The sequence below is a fragment of the Ylistrum balloti genome, unplaced genomic scaffold, assembly GCF_031769215.1.
Source record: "Ylistrum balloti isolate Yb309-2 unplaced genomic scaffold, AGI_CSIRO_Ybal_v1 Utg370738, whole genome shotgun sequence".
NCBI lineage: Eukaryota > Metazoa > Mollusca > Bivalvia > Pectinida > Pectinidae > Ylistrum > Ylistrum balloti.
In genome coordinates, this window is record NW_026782435.1 from 189,367 (window position 1) to 208,939 (window position 19,573).

Sequence of the window (19,573 nt, forward strand, 5' to 3'; positions counted from 1 at the left end):
TTGCAGTGAACCGTGTCTGTATAAAGATAAACTGTAACACTCAATATAGTAAACTAATTCGAATTCTAATTTACCTATAGTCATGTAGATGTGGTTAAGTACCTTGTGTTGACGGGCCGTTAAGAATCTCATAATAAATAATAACAGTAATTTTCTTCTTCGTTTGTTTGTCCAGGTCCAGGGATCTTGACCTAGATGATCGTGAGGTGAGCGAAACGCAATGAATCCTGGGAGAGATCATATATCTAGGGCACCCGCTCAGGTGTGATATCACACCTTAGATGAATTCCTACTCCTGACGAGCAGGAAGGCGCGCGTACAGCCGCCACACTCATTTAGAAAACAAACAAAAAGTAAGTATGACGTGTTTGTGACTTCAGTTCCAAGTTTGTACGGAGCAGTGGGCGTGGCTGGCCAGGTGTATGTTCCTGCCTTTATTTTGTTTGATAATACGAGTTACCTTTCTTTGATCGCGAAGATGAATTTCGATGAATTTTGCCAATTTTTAGATAAGATAAAATATATGCTAATTATTTTATCAGTTCGAACTTATCTCATGCGAACTGAAAATAAAACTATGATAGGTAGTAATTCGAGTCAAAAGACATGTAGATATGTCATCTCTCCTTTAACATTTGCCTTCATCGCCTTCACTACAAGGGAGTTAAAGGACCACGGATAAACTACAACGCTTTGAATAAATCAAAAGTTTTTAATCCATCAATGTGTACCCCTGTCAGAGTCCGGGTGTCGGTTCTATGACTTGTCTTACTCAGCCGATTGGAAAACAAGATTGAACTCATATGTTCCCCCCTTTGATCAAATTCACGTCCTTTTTTATGAAATGTAGATAGAAGTGAAAATTATAAGTATAAAACGGTCAGTAGATAAAACCGTAATGCTTTCCTAATTGACTACGCCAATATACATTTTCTTTCAAGCAGGACATCCCTTGTGGCCAACATGGCGTCTGTACTAATGGTTGTGGCGACCATTGGTTTGGGATACCTTTTATGGAGACTGGCCAAGTTTGTAGTGACGTACCGGAAGTGGAACCACATTCATAAGTCGACTACTTCTCTCGGAACTCGACATCCTATCTACGGAACAATGCACCATGTAGGTCAGATGGCTAGTTAAGCCGAAATAACCAGCATTTTGTAAACGCCCTATACATAATCTTTATTTTAAACCATAAGAGTTTAGGGTCATCAAGGTACGTTTTCAGCATTGGTGAACCTACAGGTAATCCTCCTATTCTCAATGCAATCTCGATTTATTAGCCGTTGGCAAAGGAATCTACGATGACAAAGTAACATAGATATATTTAATCATAATTTTGCAATTTGAATCAAAGGCAGAGGAAAGTTGTTTTCGTTTAATTTTCAAAATAAGATTTCACGTATTTCACATCTCAGATTTTCAATGATATTGTTGCTTGCTCTGTTTTCAGACTGACTTAAGTATTTGACATGACGCGTCTAAAAGCATAAGAGTTTTAGTGATAATCTTTGTCTGGTTTGATACAATTTCTGTGTTAATGGCGAATGATCTGGGTAGGAAGTCATACATATATAACTTGATAACATTGATAAAATAGGATTACAATGGTATTGATAACAACACAAATTGTCCAAGAAATACACAAAAATATATTCTATGTCATGTGAATGGTTTCAGTACTCTGATGCAGAAAGCTTCCTAAAACACTCGATGTCTGTATTACAAAAGACCCGCGCCAAGATGTTGTCTGGATGGCTATTCTTCCTCTTCCCGACGTTTTTGGTTTGTCATCCCGACACCGCCAAACTGCTGCTACGCTCGTCTGAACCTAAGGCGAAACGTTTCAGTATGGTGTACCGGTCCTTCTTACCTTGGCTAGGCATGTATTTCATTACACTGGCAAAATTTGTCTTTATTTGAAATCTGTCAGTGGTGTTGTCTTATCCTATGTAACTTCTGAATGGAGATGTATGAATTGATTCACCTTTAGAATGTATTTACATCAGAATTCAAATCATTGTATTTTTGATAACATTTTCTTTAAGGTGTAAATAACTTTGAATTCAGTTATCACTTTGCTTATACCTATGATATTCTTACTTGCTTTATCAGGTGACGGTTTACTGATAAGTGATGGACAAAAGTGGGAACGGAACCGGAAACTACTGACTCCCGCCTTTCATTTTGATATCCTCCAGCCATATGTGAACATCTACAACAAAGTCGCAGATATATTGCTGGTAAGTTACTTAATGTTGATTGCCGTGCAAGTTTAAAGTCCTTGATTTAAACCAATAAACTCGTCATAAAGTTATAGGAGCAGGTAACCAGAATTTCCTTAATTGATTTCCTGGAGCTAATACATAACGGTATCATAAGTTGGTAGATACATATAGTAATAGAATTGAGAAACTGTAATTTGACTATTTAATCTATACATTCATATGCAGAATGATATGTTACAATTTGTACCAAATCTTTTTCTTTATAATGCATTATCATTACAGTGACACAATACATAAGAAAACTACCGGGATTGAAATTTATAGCCAAAGAAAGGATGCAAACCTAAGTTTTCATTGTTCTCTTAGTATACGTCACTTAGGTTCTGATCTCGGGATACGCATGCGCTGACCATTGAGCGTTACGAAAGCAAACTCAAGGGCATTTTTTTCTAATTAACAAGCTTTTAGTACTTCATATTATAATTTTTGAATAGTCAATGAGAAAGAAATTTTGATTATTTTGTTTTCTGAAATTTCCCGATAACTGAACCACCGGATTCAAGTAAATTAAGATATTTATCTTGAAGTCGTCTGAAGAGGTCTAGAAGATTTGAAAGGACGTTATTTCAATAAAATGATACGTCGTCATTTGATAAGGTTTATTCTTTGTAAACAGGACAAACTGTTGTCTGAGAGTAAGAGTGGTCAGTCTGTAGAAGTGGCCGGACCAGTGGGGTTAGCTACTTTGGACACTATGCTGCGGTGTGCCTTCTCATACGAGGGAGACGTCCAGCTGAAAGGGTAAGATGACATAGTAACAATACTGTATTACATTACTTATATCTCGTATCGGCTTTACCGTAACCACAAGAAATTCTAGAAAAATGTTCAACATTTTACATACAGTTTAGTTATTATTGTTGAATAATATACATGTACATTACTTAATGATATATATTGTCTTTATTTCAAGCGGAGTTACGGTTCTTTGCGGTCAATCTGATCCACCTCACTATTAAGACCACCTCGCTATTAAGACCACTTTTGTCCAGTCCCAAAAGTGGTCTTAATAGCGAGGTTTCACTGTATACATTTTCTTTTCTACTTTAATGAAAGATCGTGGATTAAAGTTATATGTCTCAGTAAAGTGATGGTTGCACCCTTCTATTATCAGTGGGTGGTTAGAGTTAGAGGTCAAGGTCAAATAAGGTTGATTAAATAGTTTCTATCGCTGATAAAGGTCATGGTCATAGTCTCATTTCCGTTATGAAAAGTCATGGTTCAAGCCTCTCTCATCTGTGTATGTATGTTAAACAGCATCAGAAATGCGAAATGCTAAATTTGTTACACTGGTATCTCATGTGTTGTAGGGAGAGCCACCCATATGTCCGTGCAGTCAAGGATTTATCACGCATCTGTATTAAGAGGACAATGTAAGAACTTCCATTTGTCATTTAAGTAATGAGACGATGGCCCCGGAAATGACTCGAAATATTTCAGATCCTGATTTAAGGAATCTATTAGCTTCACCATTGTGATGATAGATAAATAAACGAATATGTTTGTGAATGAATATATGGATAGATAAATGAATGAATGAATAAAGAAATAAATAATAATTATCTGGAAAGTAGTATGGCTTTGAGTTTCTAGAACCGCGACAATTAAATTGAAACAATGTGTTAATAAAGTTAGTTGAAATATTGCTGCTCCCAATGTCGGATACAGGGGAAACAAATAGGTAAAAGTAACTGGTAGATCTTTTTCCAGCCGACCTTGGCTGTATCCGGACCTGATATTTTACTTAACTAAAGAAGGGCGAGAGTTTTGGTCTCTTACACAATACGTCCACATCTTCTCGTCCGACATCATCAAGGCTAGGCGCAGATCTATTGTAAGTAACTATGAGTTTACAGATTGTCATGTTTTATTCGATAATCTTGTAAAAACTTAGGAACATGACAAGACTTACTCGAGTGACCGGCATTAAAATCAAATCAAAATCAGAAGACGCTTACCCTTCCAGAACACCTTGTCTAATTGGCCTTGTACTTTTCACATGGCTCTGTATAAATCATCATTTTGTTCTTAATTTGTTCTGTTTTCATCAAATTGTAATTTGAATGAAAATTCTGTTGATGTGTCGGTATTTTCTGTAACGTGTGTGTACCCGAGTTGAGTGTAAAACTATTTATGATAAAAGAAAAACAAACGGAAAGACGTCTATATGGTCGTCAAACAAAACATTGTTTGCTTAAAATTTGATTTAAACTTCACAGAGGGAAAGTCCCTCCACCACTTTCAGAATATAACTTAACCATAAAATTTACTTGCATACTACTTCGTCATTCCACAGAATGCTGATCCCTCTCAACTGGACAAACGTCGACTTGATTTCTTGGATATACTGTTGGTAGCAAGAGATGAAACCGGAAATGGAATGTCAGATGAGGATATCCGTGCGGAAGTAGACACTTTCTTATTTGAAGGTGAGTTATTCACTCTTTGTATCCTGTAGTTTTTTTTTTTTAATAAAAAAGTAGAAGTCAAAATTTAGATAAACAAAAACCCTGTATCCATGAAATGCCTTCTGAACATACAAAGTCGAACAATAACGTATTACGAAAAAGAACCTAGGTTGTACAATTGTTTAGTTATTACCTACAAACTTATCGGTAGTATATACTTTTCTGTTTATAGTTACATTTGGTAACTTTACAACTTTTTAATATACTGAATGTTCCTCTCAATAGTACAGATGGCATCGTGCCACGTTTGGAGTAATGAAATGGTGTGCTGATTAGCAATCGGTATTGATGTCTTTATTACCTGTAAGGCTAGCTGTTTCTTGGTCATGCTAACGAGATCGATGCTCCGCTCACCCGACCCAGTTTCTATCTCCACATTTTAGGTCACGATACCACAGCCTCTGCCATCAGCTGGGCAATCTACGCTCTTGCCAAGTACCAGCGGGAGCAGGAACGCCTGGCGGCGGAAGTGACGGAAGTTATCGGGACACGGACATGCGTAGAATGGTAATAAAAAGGAGTTGTTATTACAGTGTACATTTCATTGCATGTATTTCTGACTAGAATTGGAGATGAGTGACTGAGGTCTTGGAATGTTGAAACAAAAGCGAGTGACATTAAATGAATCCAGAACAAAGAAATACAACTTTAGTACAATATGATGATAGTGATGAAGTCAGGTGTTCACAACAAGTAATACATGTACAGATATTTGAGTGCAAATTTCGAGTTAGATACAGCACTGTCATGACGAATTAAGCTGCATCATACAGTTGTTTCTTTCTAGGACTCGTCAGTGATGCTAGGGCCCCACAGAAACCTAGGAAGTGACTGAGAAGAATTCAAAGTGGTCGAAGGAAATGTTCAGATCTCGGGGATGGGGGAGGGGGTGACTAGTCCATGAGATTTGATAAAATCGTATAGATGATATTCAGTAAAATGAATGTATATACATGTAAGGATAACAACATGCAATAAAGTCTAATCCAAAAGATGTGATATATTCCTTCAAATCATAACCCCTGGTCCCACAGTCTTGGTTCTACTACCATTTGGTCGCGGATGTAGATCTACTTGATTTTGACTTTTATCTTGAATTTCTGTAACACTCATTGAAATAAAAGAACGGTTGAAAGCACTGCCTGATATCGTTGAATTTACTCTCTCTTTCGCAGGGAAGATTTATCGAAGCTTCGCTATCAGAGCTTATTTATCAAGGAGGTTATGCGCATGTACAGTCCTGTGCCGTTCGTGGCGCGATGTCTGACGCGCCCTCTGGTGTACGAGTCAACAGTGATTCCTCCGGGCTTCGGCGTGGATATCAACCTTGTGGGCATCCATCACCACCCGGATGTGTACCCCGATCACGAAGTAAGCTTCTCGCCCATCCAAGCATGTATTCTGCCAAGCTTTCTTTATCACTTTAAGTCTACTTTGCCCTGTATGTACACTTTCTGGTGTTAAAGCCCATTAATGGAAATATAGCTTCAGTGGTTATCACTCAATAAGAAATTTATAATTAATTTAGTGAGACTGCATTATTATGGTCACGCTGTGATGTATTCATCTGCTTATTGTACACGTCATTATTGTGTAGAGTTTTCTGTTTTATTTGAGACCAATTTCGTGACTTCCGTGATACTGAAAATACATATATTCTCCACAGTTTTCACAGAACAGCTAAAATTCGAACCGTTATGCATGCAGTGTGGTTTTAGTTGTTTTTTGTTTTAGATTTTTGTCTAGGCCTTAAGCCTTTTCCGTGCATAAAACTGTAAAACATCATCATTAACCTGTTGTGGGACTTCCGGTTATATTGTATGTAAATTAATTTAACTGAGTATTATATTACCTTGCTACCTTGGAACAAAAATCAATCGTCCTCCATTCCGTATCGCTTGCTCCCCAAGCCTTTAATCGATGATGCATTGTCGAGAATCAACTTGAGTCACGTTCCATTAGATATCTTTAGGCTTTCTCGAACTATTCTTTTATTTACCATTGCAACTTTGCGACATTTATATTATGTCCTCCCAGCCTTAAGACAATGACCCAATGTCGAGGATCAAACTTCAGACGTACTCAATTAGCTATCTTGAGGTTTACTTCAGTTTGTCAATTGGATATTTCTATTCTGTCCTCCAAGCATTAAGGCGACAAGAAAACAGCGAGCGTCAGCTTCAGTAACGCTATATAGCTTTGTGAAGGTAGTGGATGTGGAAACATGAAAAACATGTTTGAAGGTTTCATACATTGTGTCAACATTGTTTCTAGTTAAAGTAAATATTCTCGTTAGTTCAACATTGTTTATATTTACAGAAAATATCCTCTTTAGTTCCACATTGTTTATAGTTACAGAAAATATTCTCTTTAGTTCAACATTCTTTATAGTTTAAAAACACGTCCTTCTGAGTTTAGTATTGCTTATAGTTAAAGAAAACGTCCTTCTGAGTTCAGCATTGCTTATAGTTAAAGAAAACGTCCTTGTAAGTTCAACATTGTTTACATACTCAAAAAAATAAGAAACGCACAAAGTCCCTCCATGCAGTACGCCTTAGCGGGAATGAAATAATATAATATTTGGTTAGGTACTAAATCTTGAATTATCTCCCTTCTCGACATTCTACCCTAAAATCGGCCAATCATTACGATGTCATTGTCTAGCTTTGTGAGCTTCTTCATATCAAGCCAAACCGGATTTTTCAAACGAATAATTTCAACGGATACTCTAAGCTCAGCCACATCAATTTTCCCTGTTGGTATTTTGATATCGCCATTGACCGAGATGCCACGCTTAACGCAAATTCAGAGGGGAAGAGCAATTGCGATGTCGCGCGGCAGTTTGGCGTTGAACCTTGTACAGTTAACCGTCTCTATACACGTTTCAATGCTATTGGGTTAGTTTCCGATCGTCCGCGTGTTACGACCGCACGACAAGACAGGGTGATTCGATTATCGTATTTGCACAGCAGATTCAAGACTGCGGCAGAGCCTGCGTCGCATACCTCTGGTACTCCTGGCGGACCCATTAGCGCTCAAACTGCAAGACATGGCCTGAGTAGGTTTGGAATGTATCGCTGGAGGCGTGTGATGTTCACCGAGTCTTGATTCTGTCTGTTTCGCTCAGACAGAAAAAGGTATATCGCAGACGCGTTGAGCATTTCGCCGGCGCAAGCGTGGTTGAACGCGGTAGATTCGGTAGGGCTTCTGATATGATTTAGGGAGGCATCTCCCATTGAGTGAAATTCAGCCTCTGGAATGTTTGTGTAACTACTGACGACACGATTGACGTCACACAGACTTTCCCTCTACAGTATTGTAAAGCGTACACTTGTTCCTTCACATTGATATAAAATTTTGTACAGATATTCCAAATTATCATAGGCTAATGATTGCATGATTCAATTGTTCGTTTCTTTTTTGTTGAGTACAGTTTTAGAGAACGTGTTTGTTAGTTCAACATTGTTTTTAGTTAAAGAAAACGTGTTTGTTAGTTCAACATTGTTTATAGTTAAAGAAAACGTGTTTGTTAGTTCTACATTGTTTATAGTTAAAGAAAACGTGTTTGTTAGTTCAACATTGTTTATAGTTAAGGAAAGCGTCATTCTTAGTTCAACATTGTTTATAGTTAAGGAAAGCGTCATTCTTAGTTCAACATTGTTTATAGTTAAGGAAAGCGTCATTCTTAGTTCAACATTGTAGTTAAGGAAAGCGTGTTTGTAAGATCAACATTGTTTATAGTTAAAGAAGCATGTTTGTTAGTTCAACATTGTTTATAGTTAAAGAAAACGTGTTTGTTAGTTCAACATTGTTTATAGTTAAAGAAAACGTGTTTGTTAGTTCAACATTGTTTATAGTTAAGGAAAACGTGTTTGTTAGTTCAACATTGTTTATAGTTAAGGAAAGCGTCATTCTTAGTTCAACATTGTTTATAGTTAAGGAAAGCGTGTTTGTCAGTTCAACGTTGTTTATAGTTAAAGAAAATATTCTCGTTAGTTCAACATTGTTTGTTGTTAAGGAAAGCGTCATTCTTAGTTCAACATTGTTTATAGTTAAATTAAACGTCTTTGTTGGTTGAACATTGTTTATATTAAGTAAAACTATCACGTTAGTTAAATTAAACGTCTTTGTTGGTTGAACATTGTTTATATTACGTAAAACTATCACGTTAGTTAAATTAAACGTCCTTGTTGGTTGAACAGTGTTTATATTAAGTAAAACCATCACGTTAGTTAAATTAAACGTCCTTGTTGGTTGAACAGTGTTTATATTAAGTAAAACCATCTCGTTAGTTCATTTTAGATTTTTGTTTCTGTTTAGACTTTCCGACCAGAAAGATTTTCTGACGATTCCTTGGAGGACAGGGATCCTTATGCCTTCGTGCCTTTTTCTGCCGGTCCTAGGTAAGTTTTTATGTCCACATAAACCTCCTCTTCTGTTCAAGGGTTTAACCACAACAAAGAAAATACATAAAAGTCATTTATCAAGTTTTCTGACCTAGTCATCACTGGTCCTTGCATTTTTGAGCGATCTCTACTGACTATCGGTAAGTTTGCCTTTTGCGTTTTTTCGCGTTCTTTAACAAAAAAGACACACAAAGGATTTCACAATGAAGAGGATCATTTGAACGTAATGACAGGCCAATAATAAAACTGTTAATACTCCTTTAACAAGTAATCGGTACATCTCCATATAACCGTGGAAATGCTTATTGTTTGGAACAAACCGACACACTCCATTTTTTGTTGGTACTTATTGACACAGCCTTTGAATATCGTTATGCAAAAAATGGTTTCGCTAGGAACATTGGTATGAAGTTTTAAAATTTCGATTTCGTTTCTATAACTTTTCATGTACATTTGAAGTTATGCAGCTGTGAAGAATTTTCTTTCTGATAAAACGTATTTCTTTCTCTTACAGGAATTGTATCGGCCAAAACTTCGCTCTAAACGAAATCAAAGTTGTGCTGACAAGACTTCTGAAAAGGTACGACCAGCTCGCGTGACTTGCAACATAAATACTCCTATAGAGTTGTTGTAGTCTGGCTTGTATTAGTGTTGGTTTTATACGAAACGTGATTAGCAGAACGATCAAGCTGTGTTCTACAAAAGCAATCAGTTGTCTTGTATAAGTTAAGGGTCTCAAGGACTAATTGATTTTAAAACCACGTGCGTGTTAATTATATCCGTCGTGTGAGAGAATGAATTGTTAACTAATACATGTAATCAAGGGAGAAACATGGCTGTTGTACTCTACATCCTACATAACAAGTGTTCTGGGGATGCTTGACTGTTTTATGTAAAGTTGAACAGTACTTCTCCGTTCGTGATATATGTTTGTGTTGGCGAAACAACTAGCAACAAAACGTGATGGTATTAATGCATATTGGCACATGGAAGTATTATAGATGTAGTGAAATAAGATAACGGAGCGTAATATTGAAATTATGATAACTTCTCATAGAAAATTAGATAAAAATAGTAATAACTTATACGCATAAGGTTGAGAAAAGCTGGGTATTCATTTATCTAAAAGATGACTCTGTTTTGTCAAATATAAAGCGGTTATATCTTAGTTGGTTATGTAAACGCAGACGTTTTGAGGACTTTTTATTGATAGACTCACGTGATGCTCAGCATTCAGCTGCTTGTCGGATGGCGTAGCGATATAACGCCATTGCCTTTCTCCTAGGCAACGGGGTTAACTCCACGATAGGACGTGTCCTCGCGGGCTTTTCAGGGGTATATATTCATAATTTTTACAGTAATACCACTCTCAACACAAAACAAAAATAGGAGTTGATAATACTTGTTTACGAATTATGAAATAAATAGGATAAACAAAATAAAGAGACAGCTTTTAAACGCTCCTATCTGTAATACTTAAGTGTAAAACTCACTACGTTACAAGTATATCTAACACTGTGTGCCAATGATTGTAATTTCTGGCGTGCTTTAAAATCCGAATGTGTCTATTTATAACCTGATAGTTCTTTAAATAAAACCCGTCGGAAATAGCAGGGTACATATAAAATATTTAGGCTCTAAATGTAGATATGTAAAGCCATCCTTGTAGTCCCTGTAGAATGCCATACAAGAAATCTATTCTTGTTGCGTAAAATAATCTCACATGGAGATAATGCCTATCTTCAAATCTGAGAAATAGTCATTTCATTATTCATTATACATAGTATCTTTTGAATTCTCTTCTTTTGATTGGTTTTAAATCAGACACAAAGAACACCTTTATGGTGTGGGAAAGGTTAACCTCATGGATATTATTAATTGAATTGAATTAATTAATTAACCAATTTTGTTTATAAAATATAGCTGACTTTTAATTGAACATACCTTCAAGAACTAACCATACACGAAATGCTGGCTATTCTTTCAAAAACTCATATATGCTGTAATCTTACGCTTTAACCACGTCACTGAAATTATCAAGAATAGTCAGTCATTGCCTAGATATTGTCAGACCATGACGGCATGGTCTAGAACTTGAGACCACGGGAGGTCTACGACTTCAGACCACGACATTGTCTAGAACTTCAGACCACGACATTGTCTAGAACTTCAGACCACGACATTGTCTAGAACTTCAGACCACGACATTGTCTAGAACTTCAGACCACGACATTGTCTAGAACTTCAGACCACGACATTGTCTAGATCTACAGACCACGACATTGTCTAGAACTTCAGACCACGACATTGTCTAGAACTTCAGACCACGACATTGTCTAGAACTTCAGACCACGACATGGTCTAGAACTTCAGACCACGACATTGTCTAGAACTTCAGACCACGACATTGTCTAGATCTACAGACCACGACATTGTCTAGAACTTCATACCACGACATTGTCTAGAACTTCAGACCACGACATGGTCTAGAACTTCAGACCACGACATTGTCTAGAACTTCAGACCACGACATTGTCTAGAACTTCAGACCACGACATTGTCTAGACCACGACTGTCAGACCACGACATTGTCTAGAACTTCAGACCACGACATTGTCTAGAACTACAGACCACGACATTGTAGAACATTGTCTAGAACTTCAGACCACGACATTGTCTAGAACTTCAGACCACGACATTGTCTAGAACTTCAGACCACGACATTGTCTAGATCTACAGACCACGACATTGTCTAGAACTTCAAACCACGACATGGTCTAGAACTTCATACCACGACATGGTCTAGAACTTCAGACCACGACATGGTCTAGAACTTCAGACCACGACATTGTCTAGATCTACAGACCACGACATTGTCTAGAACTTCATACCACAACATTGTCTAGAACTTCAGACCACGACATTGTCTAGAACTTCAGACCACGACATTGTCTAGATCTACAGACCACGACATTGTCTAGAACTTCAGACCACAACATTGTCTAGAACTTCAGACCACGACATTGTCTAGAACTTCAGACCACGACATTGTCTAGATCTACAGACCACGACATTGTCTAGAACTTCAAACCACGACATGGTCTAGAACTACAGACCACGACATGGTCTAGAACTTCAGACCACGACATTGTCTAGAACTTCAGACCACGACATTGTCTAGATCTACAGACCACGACATTGTCTAGAACTTCAGACCACGACATTGTCTAGAACTTCAGACCACGACATTGTCTAGAACTTCAGACCACGACATTGTCTAGAACTTCAGACCACGACATGGTCTAGGACTTCAGACCACGACATTGTCTAGAACTTCATACCACGACATGGTCTAGAACTTCAGACCACGACATTGTCTAGAACTTCAGACCACGACATTGTCTAGAACTTCAGACCACGACATGGTCTAGAACTTCAGACCACGACATGGTCTAGAACTTCAGACCACGACATTGTCTACATCTACAGACCACGACATTGTCTAGAACTTCATACCACAACATTGTCTAGAACTTCAGACCACGACATTGTCTAGAACTTCAGACCACGACATTGTCTAGAACTTCAGACCACGACATTGTCTAGAACTTCAGACCACGACATTGTCTAGAACTTCAGACCACGACATTGTCTAGAACTTCAGACCACGACATTGTCTAGAACTTCAGACCACGACATTGTCTAGAACTTCAGACCACGACGACTTCAGACCACGACTGTCTAGAACTACAGACCACGACATTGTCTAGAACTTCAGACCACGACATTGTCTAGATCTACAGACCACGACATTGTCTAGAACTTCAGACCACGACATTGTCTAGAACTTCAGACCACGACATTGTCTAGAACTTCAGACCACAACATTGTCTAGAACTTCAGACCACGACATTGTCTAGAACTTCAGACCACGACATTGTCTAGAACTTCAGACCACGACATTGTCTAGAACTTCAGACCACGACATTGTCTAGAACTTCAGACCACAACATTGTCTAGAACTTCAGACCACGACATTGTCTAGAACTTCAGACCACAACATTGTCTAGAACTTCAGACCACGACATTGTCTAGAACTTCAGACCACAACATTGTCTAGAACTTCAGACCACGACATTGTCTAGATCTACAGACCACAACATTGTCTAGAACTTCAGACCACGACATTGTCTAGATCTACAGACCACGACATTGTCTAGAACTTCAGACCACAACATTGTCTAGAACTTCAGACCACGACATTGTCTAGAACTTCAGACCACAACATTGACCACGACATAGAACTTCAGACCACAACATTGTCTAGAACTTCAGACCACAACATTGTCTAGAACTTCAGACCACGACATTGTCTAGAACTTCAGACCACGACATTGTCTAGAACTTCAGACCACGACATTGTAGAACTCAGACCACGACATGGTCTAGAACTACAGACCACGACATGGTCTAGAACTTCAGACCACGACATTGTCTAGAACTTCAGACCACGACATTGTCTAGAACTTCAGACCACGACATTGTCTAGATCTACAGACCACAACATTGTCTAGAACTTCAGACCACAACATTGTCTAGAACTTCAGACCACGACATTGTCTAGAACTTCAGACCACGACATTGTCTCAGACCACGACATTGTCTAGAACTTCAGACCACGACATGGTCTAGAACTACAGACCACGACATTGTCTAGAACTTCATACCACGACATGGTCTAGAACTTCAGACTACGGCATTGTCTAGAACTTCAGACCACAACATTGTCTAGAACTTCAGACCACAACATTGTCTAGAACTTCAGACCACAACATTGTCTAGAACTTCAGACCACGACATTGTCTAGAACTTCAGACCACAACATTGTCTAGAACTTCAGACCACAACATTGTCTAGAACTTCAGACCACGACATTGTCTAGAACTTCAGACCACGACATTGTCTAGAACTTCAGACCACGACATTGTCTAGGACTTCAGACCACAACATTGTCTAGAACTTCAGACCACGGCATGTCTAGAATCTTCAGACTACGCCATCGTCTAGAACTTCAGACTATGGTTATCGTCCAGCACCTTCATAAATTTGTACCTTGGCTATACCAGAATCGTCATACCGTAGAATTGTCTAGAATCTTTTTTTGGAAATTCAATCTTTGGCTCAATACCTCAAAAAAATAATAATCTACACATTTGAGTCAGTTTCTTCGTTGTTTTTGCCAATACGTTTTGACATTACTTTTAAAAATACACGGAAATTAGCGTACATATAACGTCATTGTCTTGTAGATTCAAAGTGGAGCTGGACGAGGATCACGAGATTGCGTTCGTTCCGGATTTGGTAATGAGGGCAAAGAACGGGATCAAAGTTAAGCTGAGTCCTCGCTGATGGAAGTGGTTAGATCACACAGATTGTGTATTAAAATGTTTTTACTGATGGTTGTTCAAACTGACAGTAATTTGTAAATATTATATCGTGATCAGGTCGTTCCTCATCTCTGTATGTTGTATAGAATTTATGGCAGACATTTATCTCAGGAATCGTGATATTTTGAATCAAGGTGCTGCACAAAAACCTTACGTACATTAGGGACTCCAGGTACAGTTTAATGATATCACTTTGCTTACCCAAATTACGGCTGTTAGATATTCTATTAGCTTTTATTAACTTTTCATGTAAAGTTATATCGATGGCTGTATGCTAACTCACGACACCCAGTCGATCCACTATACTAATTTTCATCTATGGTCACCGTTAAATTACCCCCCCCCCCCTCCCCCGTCCTCCGGACAGGCAATTGACCAAACATGTAAAACTTGCATATTGTTTCAGATTTTACGTAACGATTGTGCTATTTTCTATATATTGTCAACAGATCCTGTCATGTGACCATGCGTATGTCAGTTTAACAGGCTTGTTACTTCTTCATGTCTCTGTCACGTGACCATTCGTGTATCGACTGTAAAGGTTTGGTACGTCTTTATATCATCGTCACGTGACCATATGTGTATCAGCTGTAACAGATTACATCCTAACGTCACTGCTACGTGGCTTTATGTATATAAGTGGTAACAGGTTCGTTACATCCAGAGATAACCATTGTCACGTGACCACGCGAGCATCAATCGGTTAACTAATTAATCAAAAAAAGAATAAATTGACACATAGTGTTTATTTTTGTCGGATCATGCTTGAGCCTCAGGTTGAATTGCTATCTAACCCGTATGTATCATGTAGTACGTCTACACAGGAACGAACTTCAATACATTATTGAACAGTAGAAAGGTATTGTAGTTTTATTTAAAACTTTATTTGTCTAGTTATGTCGCCATCGCTGTTTGGAAATGGCGTTATTCACATTAATGATTGATTTCCAGTTCATAAAATAAATAACAATTTAAACACATAAAGTGAATGTTTCTGTAGTTCTCCGTTTTATGTGCAGCTTTAAAAGCTGGAGCTGGTTTTTGCTGTAGACCAAAGCAGGCAAGCATTGTAGTCTTCTCGAATCGGTCCGATGATTGTTCTGCAACCTCTGTAATCATTTACCGACATCATTTAGAACTAAATGTATGAAAATAAAATACATAAAGAGGGCTATTAATCTTTACATCAAGGTTGGTTTAAACTTGACAGAAAGATGTAGGATCAATCATGAATTAATTAATGGTTGTTAACCACTATACAAGTATTACTGGTTAAAACTGACGCGCTTGCAACGTGCTTATTATGCAGTGATTGTAGTCGTAGGGAGAATAACCGAATATGGGCAGAGGAATTTTACAGTTATTTCAACTTCGCGTAAAAGCGAATCTATTCACGTTGAAATTGTAATGAAATTATATTTAAAAAATTAGATAATATTTTTCATCGTGAAAAATCTAAATTTTTCAAGGGCTCAAAAAATTCCGAAGTTGGTAATTTTTCAGTGCATTTTTATTGATAGGCACTGGAAAGGAGACTTTTAAATACAGAAGGGCTTTCAAATTTTACATCTCAGCGAAAAGATGATATTTCATATCTTGAACTTAGAAACAGAAAGACAATTTGTTGACGAGATGATTTCAAACGAGGAAGAACCGGGACTGCAATTTTGTCGACTTTTAAGCCAGATGAAATTCACTAAAAATTGACCAGGCAAGGGATTTATTGTAAAATCTTACGTTTTAATGTTGCTTTTTGGTAGTTACAATAGGTTAAAATAACAAATGGGATTTTGATATGGGAAGAAAGGGAAGCTCCGAGTGAATTGCGCATATACATGTATTTGGATGCTACATATAAACACAGTTTGGGAAACAGGAGTGATGAATAAAAACCTCTTACAACAGTACAATTATATTCTGTAGAACAGAACTCAGAATCGCAAACAGTTCGTGTTTAAAGCAATTATTTCTCTTTCTCTTAGGAATCTCTGAAAGTATTTTCTTCTTGTAAGAATCGCATCTGATATTTTCGTATGAAGAACAGTATTTTTATGATATGGAAATATATAAATTTTAACAAAATTTTCAGAATTGAATAGAAAATGTTTAGATAGAGGATTCCTTTCCTTAATCTCCACAAGAGATTTTAAAGGTTTTTATTTATGTAGAAATGAATAACATGAATGCTTATCATACTTATGCATGATTGACATATCTTAAATTTAATAGATTACATAATCGAAATTCCTATATATAAAATAACTCTTAATTTGGTTTAGGGAAACATTTTCCATTAAAGTCGGTTGTGTACCACTTTCCTATCCGGAACCATCAAAGCAAGTATTTCGGTAACCGTGGATAGTATATACTGTCTAAGACATGCCTGTGTGATTATATAAGGTTTTGTTGTCGGGCAGTAAAGTGTCAAATTAACTACCAATAAATGATTTACCAATGGTACCTACCAACTATATTGATTGATGGCTAAGTCTTAGACCACATGCAAACTCACACGTCGGATTACTGATGGTCGACACGATACACTTAATAATTCACGCCCTCCTTGCCAGACAATCAGCCTAGAAAATATGTACCAGAGGGATAGACCGTAGTTACTCCTCTATACAAAGTGGGTCCATTCTCATTCGTCTTGAAAGTTTCGCCATTCTAATGCTTTGTTGTTTGACCTCGCGAATAAGGGAAAATTCGCGCACGTGTGATTGATGGTGACATTAAACATCTGTGGCCGCCATTATCGTATTTTTTTCTTGTTAACAAATATGAAAATGTGTACCTAGCTTACATTACATTGTTATTACCTCAATTTGGAAATTATACTACCAGTTGTGCTAATCTCTTTTAAATAATTTTTCCGTTAGTAAATGTACCTGTACAATTTGATGAATACGTCTTGATTTTACCATTTCTTGTCGTGGACGCGCAAACATGTCGTTATTTATGGTAATTGATATCATAAAAATGATTATTGGGTTACTTTATAACCTGTTGGTTAAATACGGTAATTGGAATCCCAATAAAATCGACAAAAAAACTCCAATATATTGGGCAGTAAGTCAGTAGCTCTTTATAGCTGCGCCCAACGGGTTGTGGAAATGAGTCGACGGCCTGTAGCCAGAAGAATGTACTCCCGTTTCCGCTCGGCTAAGTTTATTTTCTTTATGTCTTTATGTAATGCATTGGTGATGCTCATGAACATCGTGTATATGTATAACAGAGGGGAGGTAATCCAAACCAAACAGGAAATAATTCGTGAAGTTATAAGAACAGTGCCATGTGAAGAAGATACAGAAAAGGAACACAAAGCAAAAGTGCGCGTGAAATATTTTGGAGAAGAAAAACAACGACACGAAGAAGAGGAAACAGAACGCGAACTCCCACTTTGTACGAATAAAACGGAACAAGACGTCGAATGTGAAATATCCTTCTCTGAGTTTAATTATCCATTGGAGATAAATATGACTAAATTAGTGTCTGACTACAAACGTCAGGGATATGTAAATGAGGTAATCATCAACAAATACACTCATATCGAGACAATCGTTCCAGCCAAATCTTGCATGTACGGAGACAAGAAGGAGTCACAAAAAAACGTGTTTATGATATATCTAATCAAGAGCACACCTACCAACTACGCTAGGCGCAATGCTATCCGAAAGTCTTGGGCCGACGAAAACAAGTTTCCGAATATCCGGCTAGTGTTTCTAATGGGAATTCCGGAAAGGTCAGCTCTAAATGATATGGTTTTAGCTGAGAGTAAAGAGTTCAGTGACATTCTGCAGTTAGATTTTATAGACACGTATTACAATTTAACATTAAAAGCTATCGGTGGAATAAGATGGACGGCGAAGAATTGCCCTGGAGCCAAATTTGCAGTGATGGGGGACGATGACTATTACGTGGCAACGGATTTCATGTTATCTTTACTGGAACATATTCATAGTTTTCAACCCGCAGGGGTATACATGGGTGGACTGATACATAGTGCTAAACCTCAGCGAGATCGGTCTGCCAAGTGGTATATCTCTCCCGCGGATTATCCTTTTAACAAGTATCCTCCAGTTATCCGAGGAGGAACTCTCGTTATGTCGATGGACTTTGTTATTGACATGAACATCGTGATACCTTACACAAAACCCATTCGATTCGACGACGTGTATTTCGGCATTGTAGCCTATAAACTCGGGATAAAGCCTATGACCGAAGACAGGTTTGCCATCCGGAAAGTGAGGTATTCTGATGATGAGTTCCGAACGGTTCTTAGTTCCCACGGTTACAAGCGTCCGTTTGAACTCAAACATGCGTGGCGATGTCACGAAATAATGCAGGAATTGGCGCGAGAAAACTCGACTAAGAAAACATGTTGGTGAATGTATATCGATCCTTTCTGCTGGAAGCTGGTATCACAGGTGGCCGCAGAGGTTAATCAACATTTATAAGGAGAATAAAACGACTAGTGAACAGGTAAGGTATCCAAAACTGAAGTGACGCGGCCTCCATTGGAAGGGCTTCCGTTCCTACAACAATAAATATTATACTCTCTGTGGTCAAAAAAACCTTCAGTGTGGCAGTTAAATAACGAGACTTCGGTGCTTAAAAGAGGATTCCAGTACGACAGTTAATCTCGGTGTGACCGTGAAATGAAATTATCAGTGATTTTATAGATATGTAATGGCAATACATTCAATGACTAATTATTTCAGTGAAATGTTTTGTTTTTAATACTTTTCCCCTAGTGTTACATTCTCTCAAATAATTAAAACGTCATGTGAGGGCAGATTTCACAGACGGTGGACCAATTCCAAATAAAAGATTAAACGATTCTAAATATACTTTACCTTGTTACAAGATGGTTCATTTTGACATACAGTTTTTATTAAAACGTCTTTACCTATATAACAACGTGTTACACGGTGGTTCATTTTGACAGAAGTTTTAATTACACT

The 19,573-nt window shown here is 37.7% G+C and overlaps 2 protein-coding genes across 2 annotated transcripts; both read left to right on the plus strand.

The window, feature by feature from the left end:
* Positions 1–963: 963 nt before the first annotated feature.
* Positions 964–14,571, plus strand: LOC132557900 (cytochrome P450 4A25-like). The gene is made up of 12 exons (XM_060222426.1): positions 964–1,119; positions 1,681–1,882; positions 2,116–2,243; positions 2,905–3,029; positions 3,599–3,661; positions 3,999–4,122; positions 4,585–4,717; positions 5,140–5,263; positions 5,932–6,127; positions 9,077–9,159; positions 9,677–9,742; positions 14,472–14,571. Exons 1-12 carry the CDS (start codon positions 964–966, stop codon positions 14,569–14,571), a joined length of 1,500 nt encoding a protein of 499 aa, XP_060078409.1.
* Positions 14,572–17,722: 3,151 nt separating this feature from the next.
* LOC132557890 (beta-1,3-galactosyltransferase brn-like) lies at positions 17,723–18,997 on the plus strand. The gene has a single exon (XM_060222415.1). It carries the CDS (start codon positions 17,723–17,725, stop codon positions 18,995–18,997), a length of 1,275 nt encoding a protein of 424 aa, XP_060078398.1.
* Positions 18,998–19,573: the final 576 nt, after the last annotated feature.

What these genes read in the sequence shown, in the direction of transcription:
- LOC132557900 (XM_060222426.1), top strand. Translation starts at nt 964, where the DNA reads ATGGCGTCTGTACTAATGGTTGTGGCGACCATTGGTTTGGGATACCTT. An exon ending in TCTACGGAACAATGCACCAT is followed by an intron (nt 1,120 to 1,680) that starts GTAGGTCAGATG and finishes GAATGGTTTCAG; the next exon opens with TACTCTGATGCAGAAAGCTT. An exon ending in ATGTGTACCCCGATCACGAA is followed by an intron (nt 6,128 to 9,076) that starts GTAAGCTTCTCG and finishes GTTTCTGTTTAG; the next exon opens with ACTTTCCGACCAGAAAGATT.
- LOC132557890 (XM_060222415.1), top strand. Translation starts at nt 17,723, where the DNA reads ATGAGTCGACGGCCTGTAGCCAGAAGAATGTACTCCCGTTTCCGCTCG.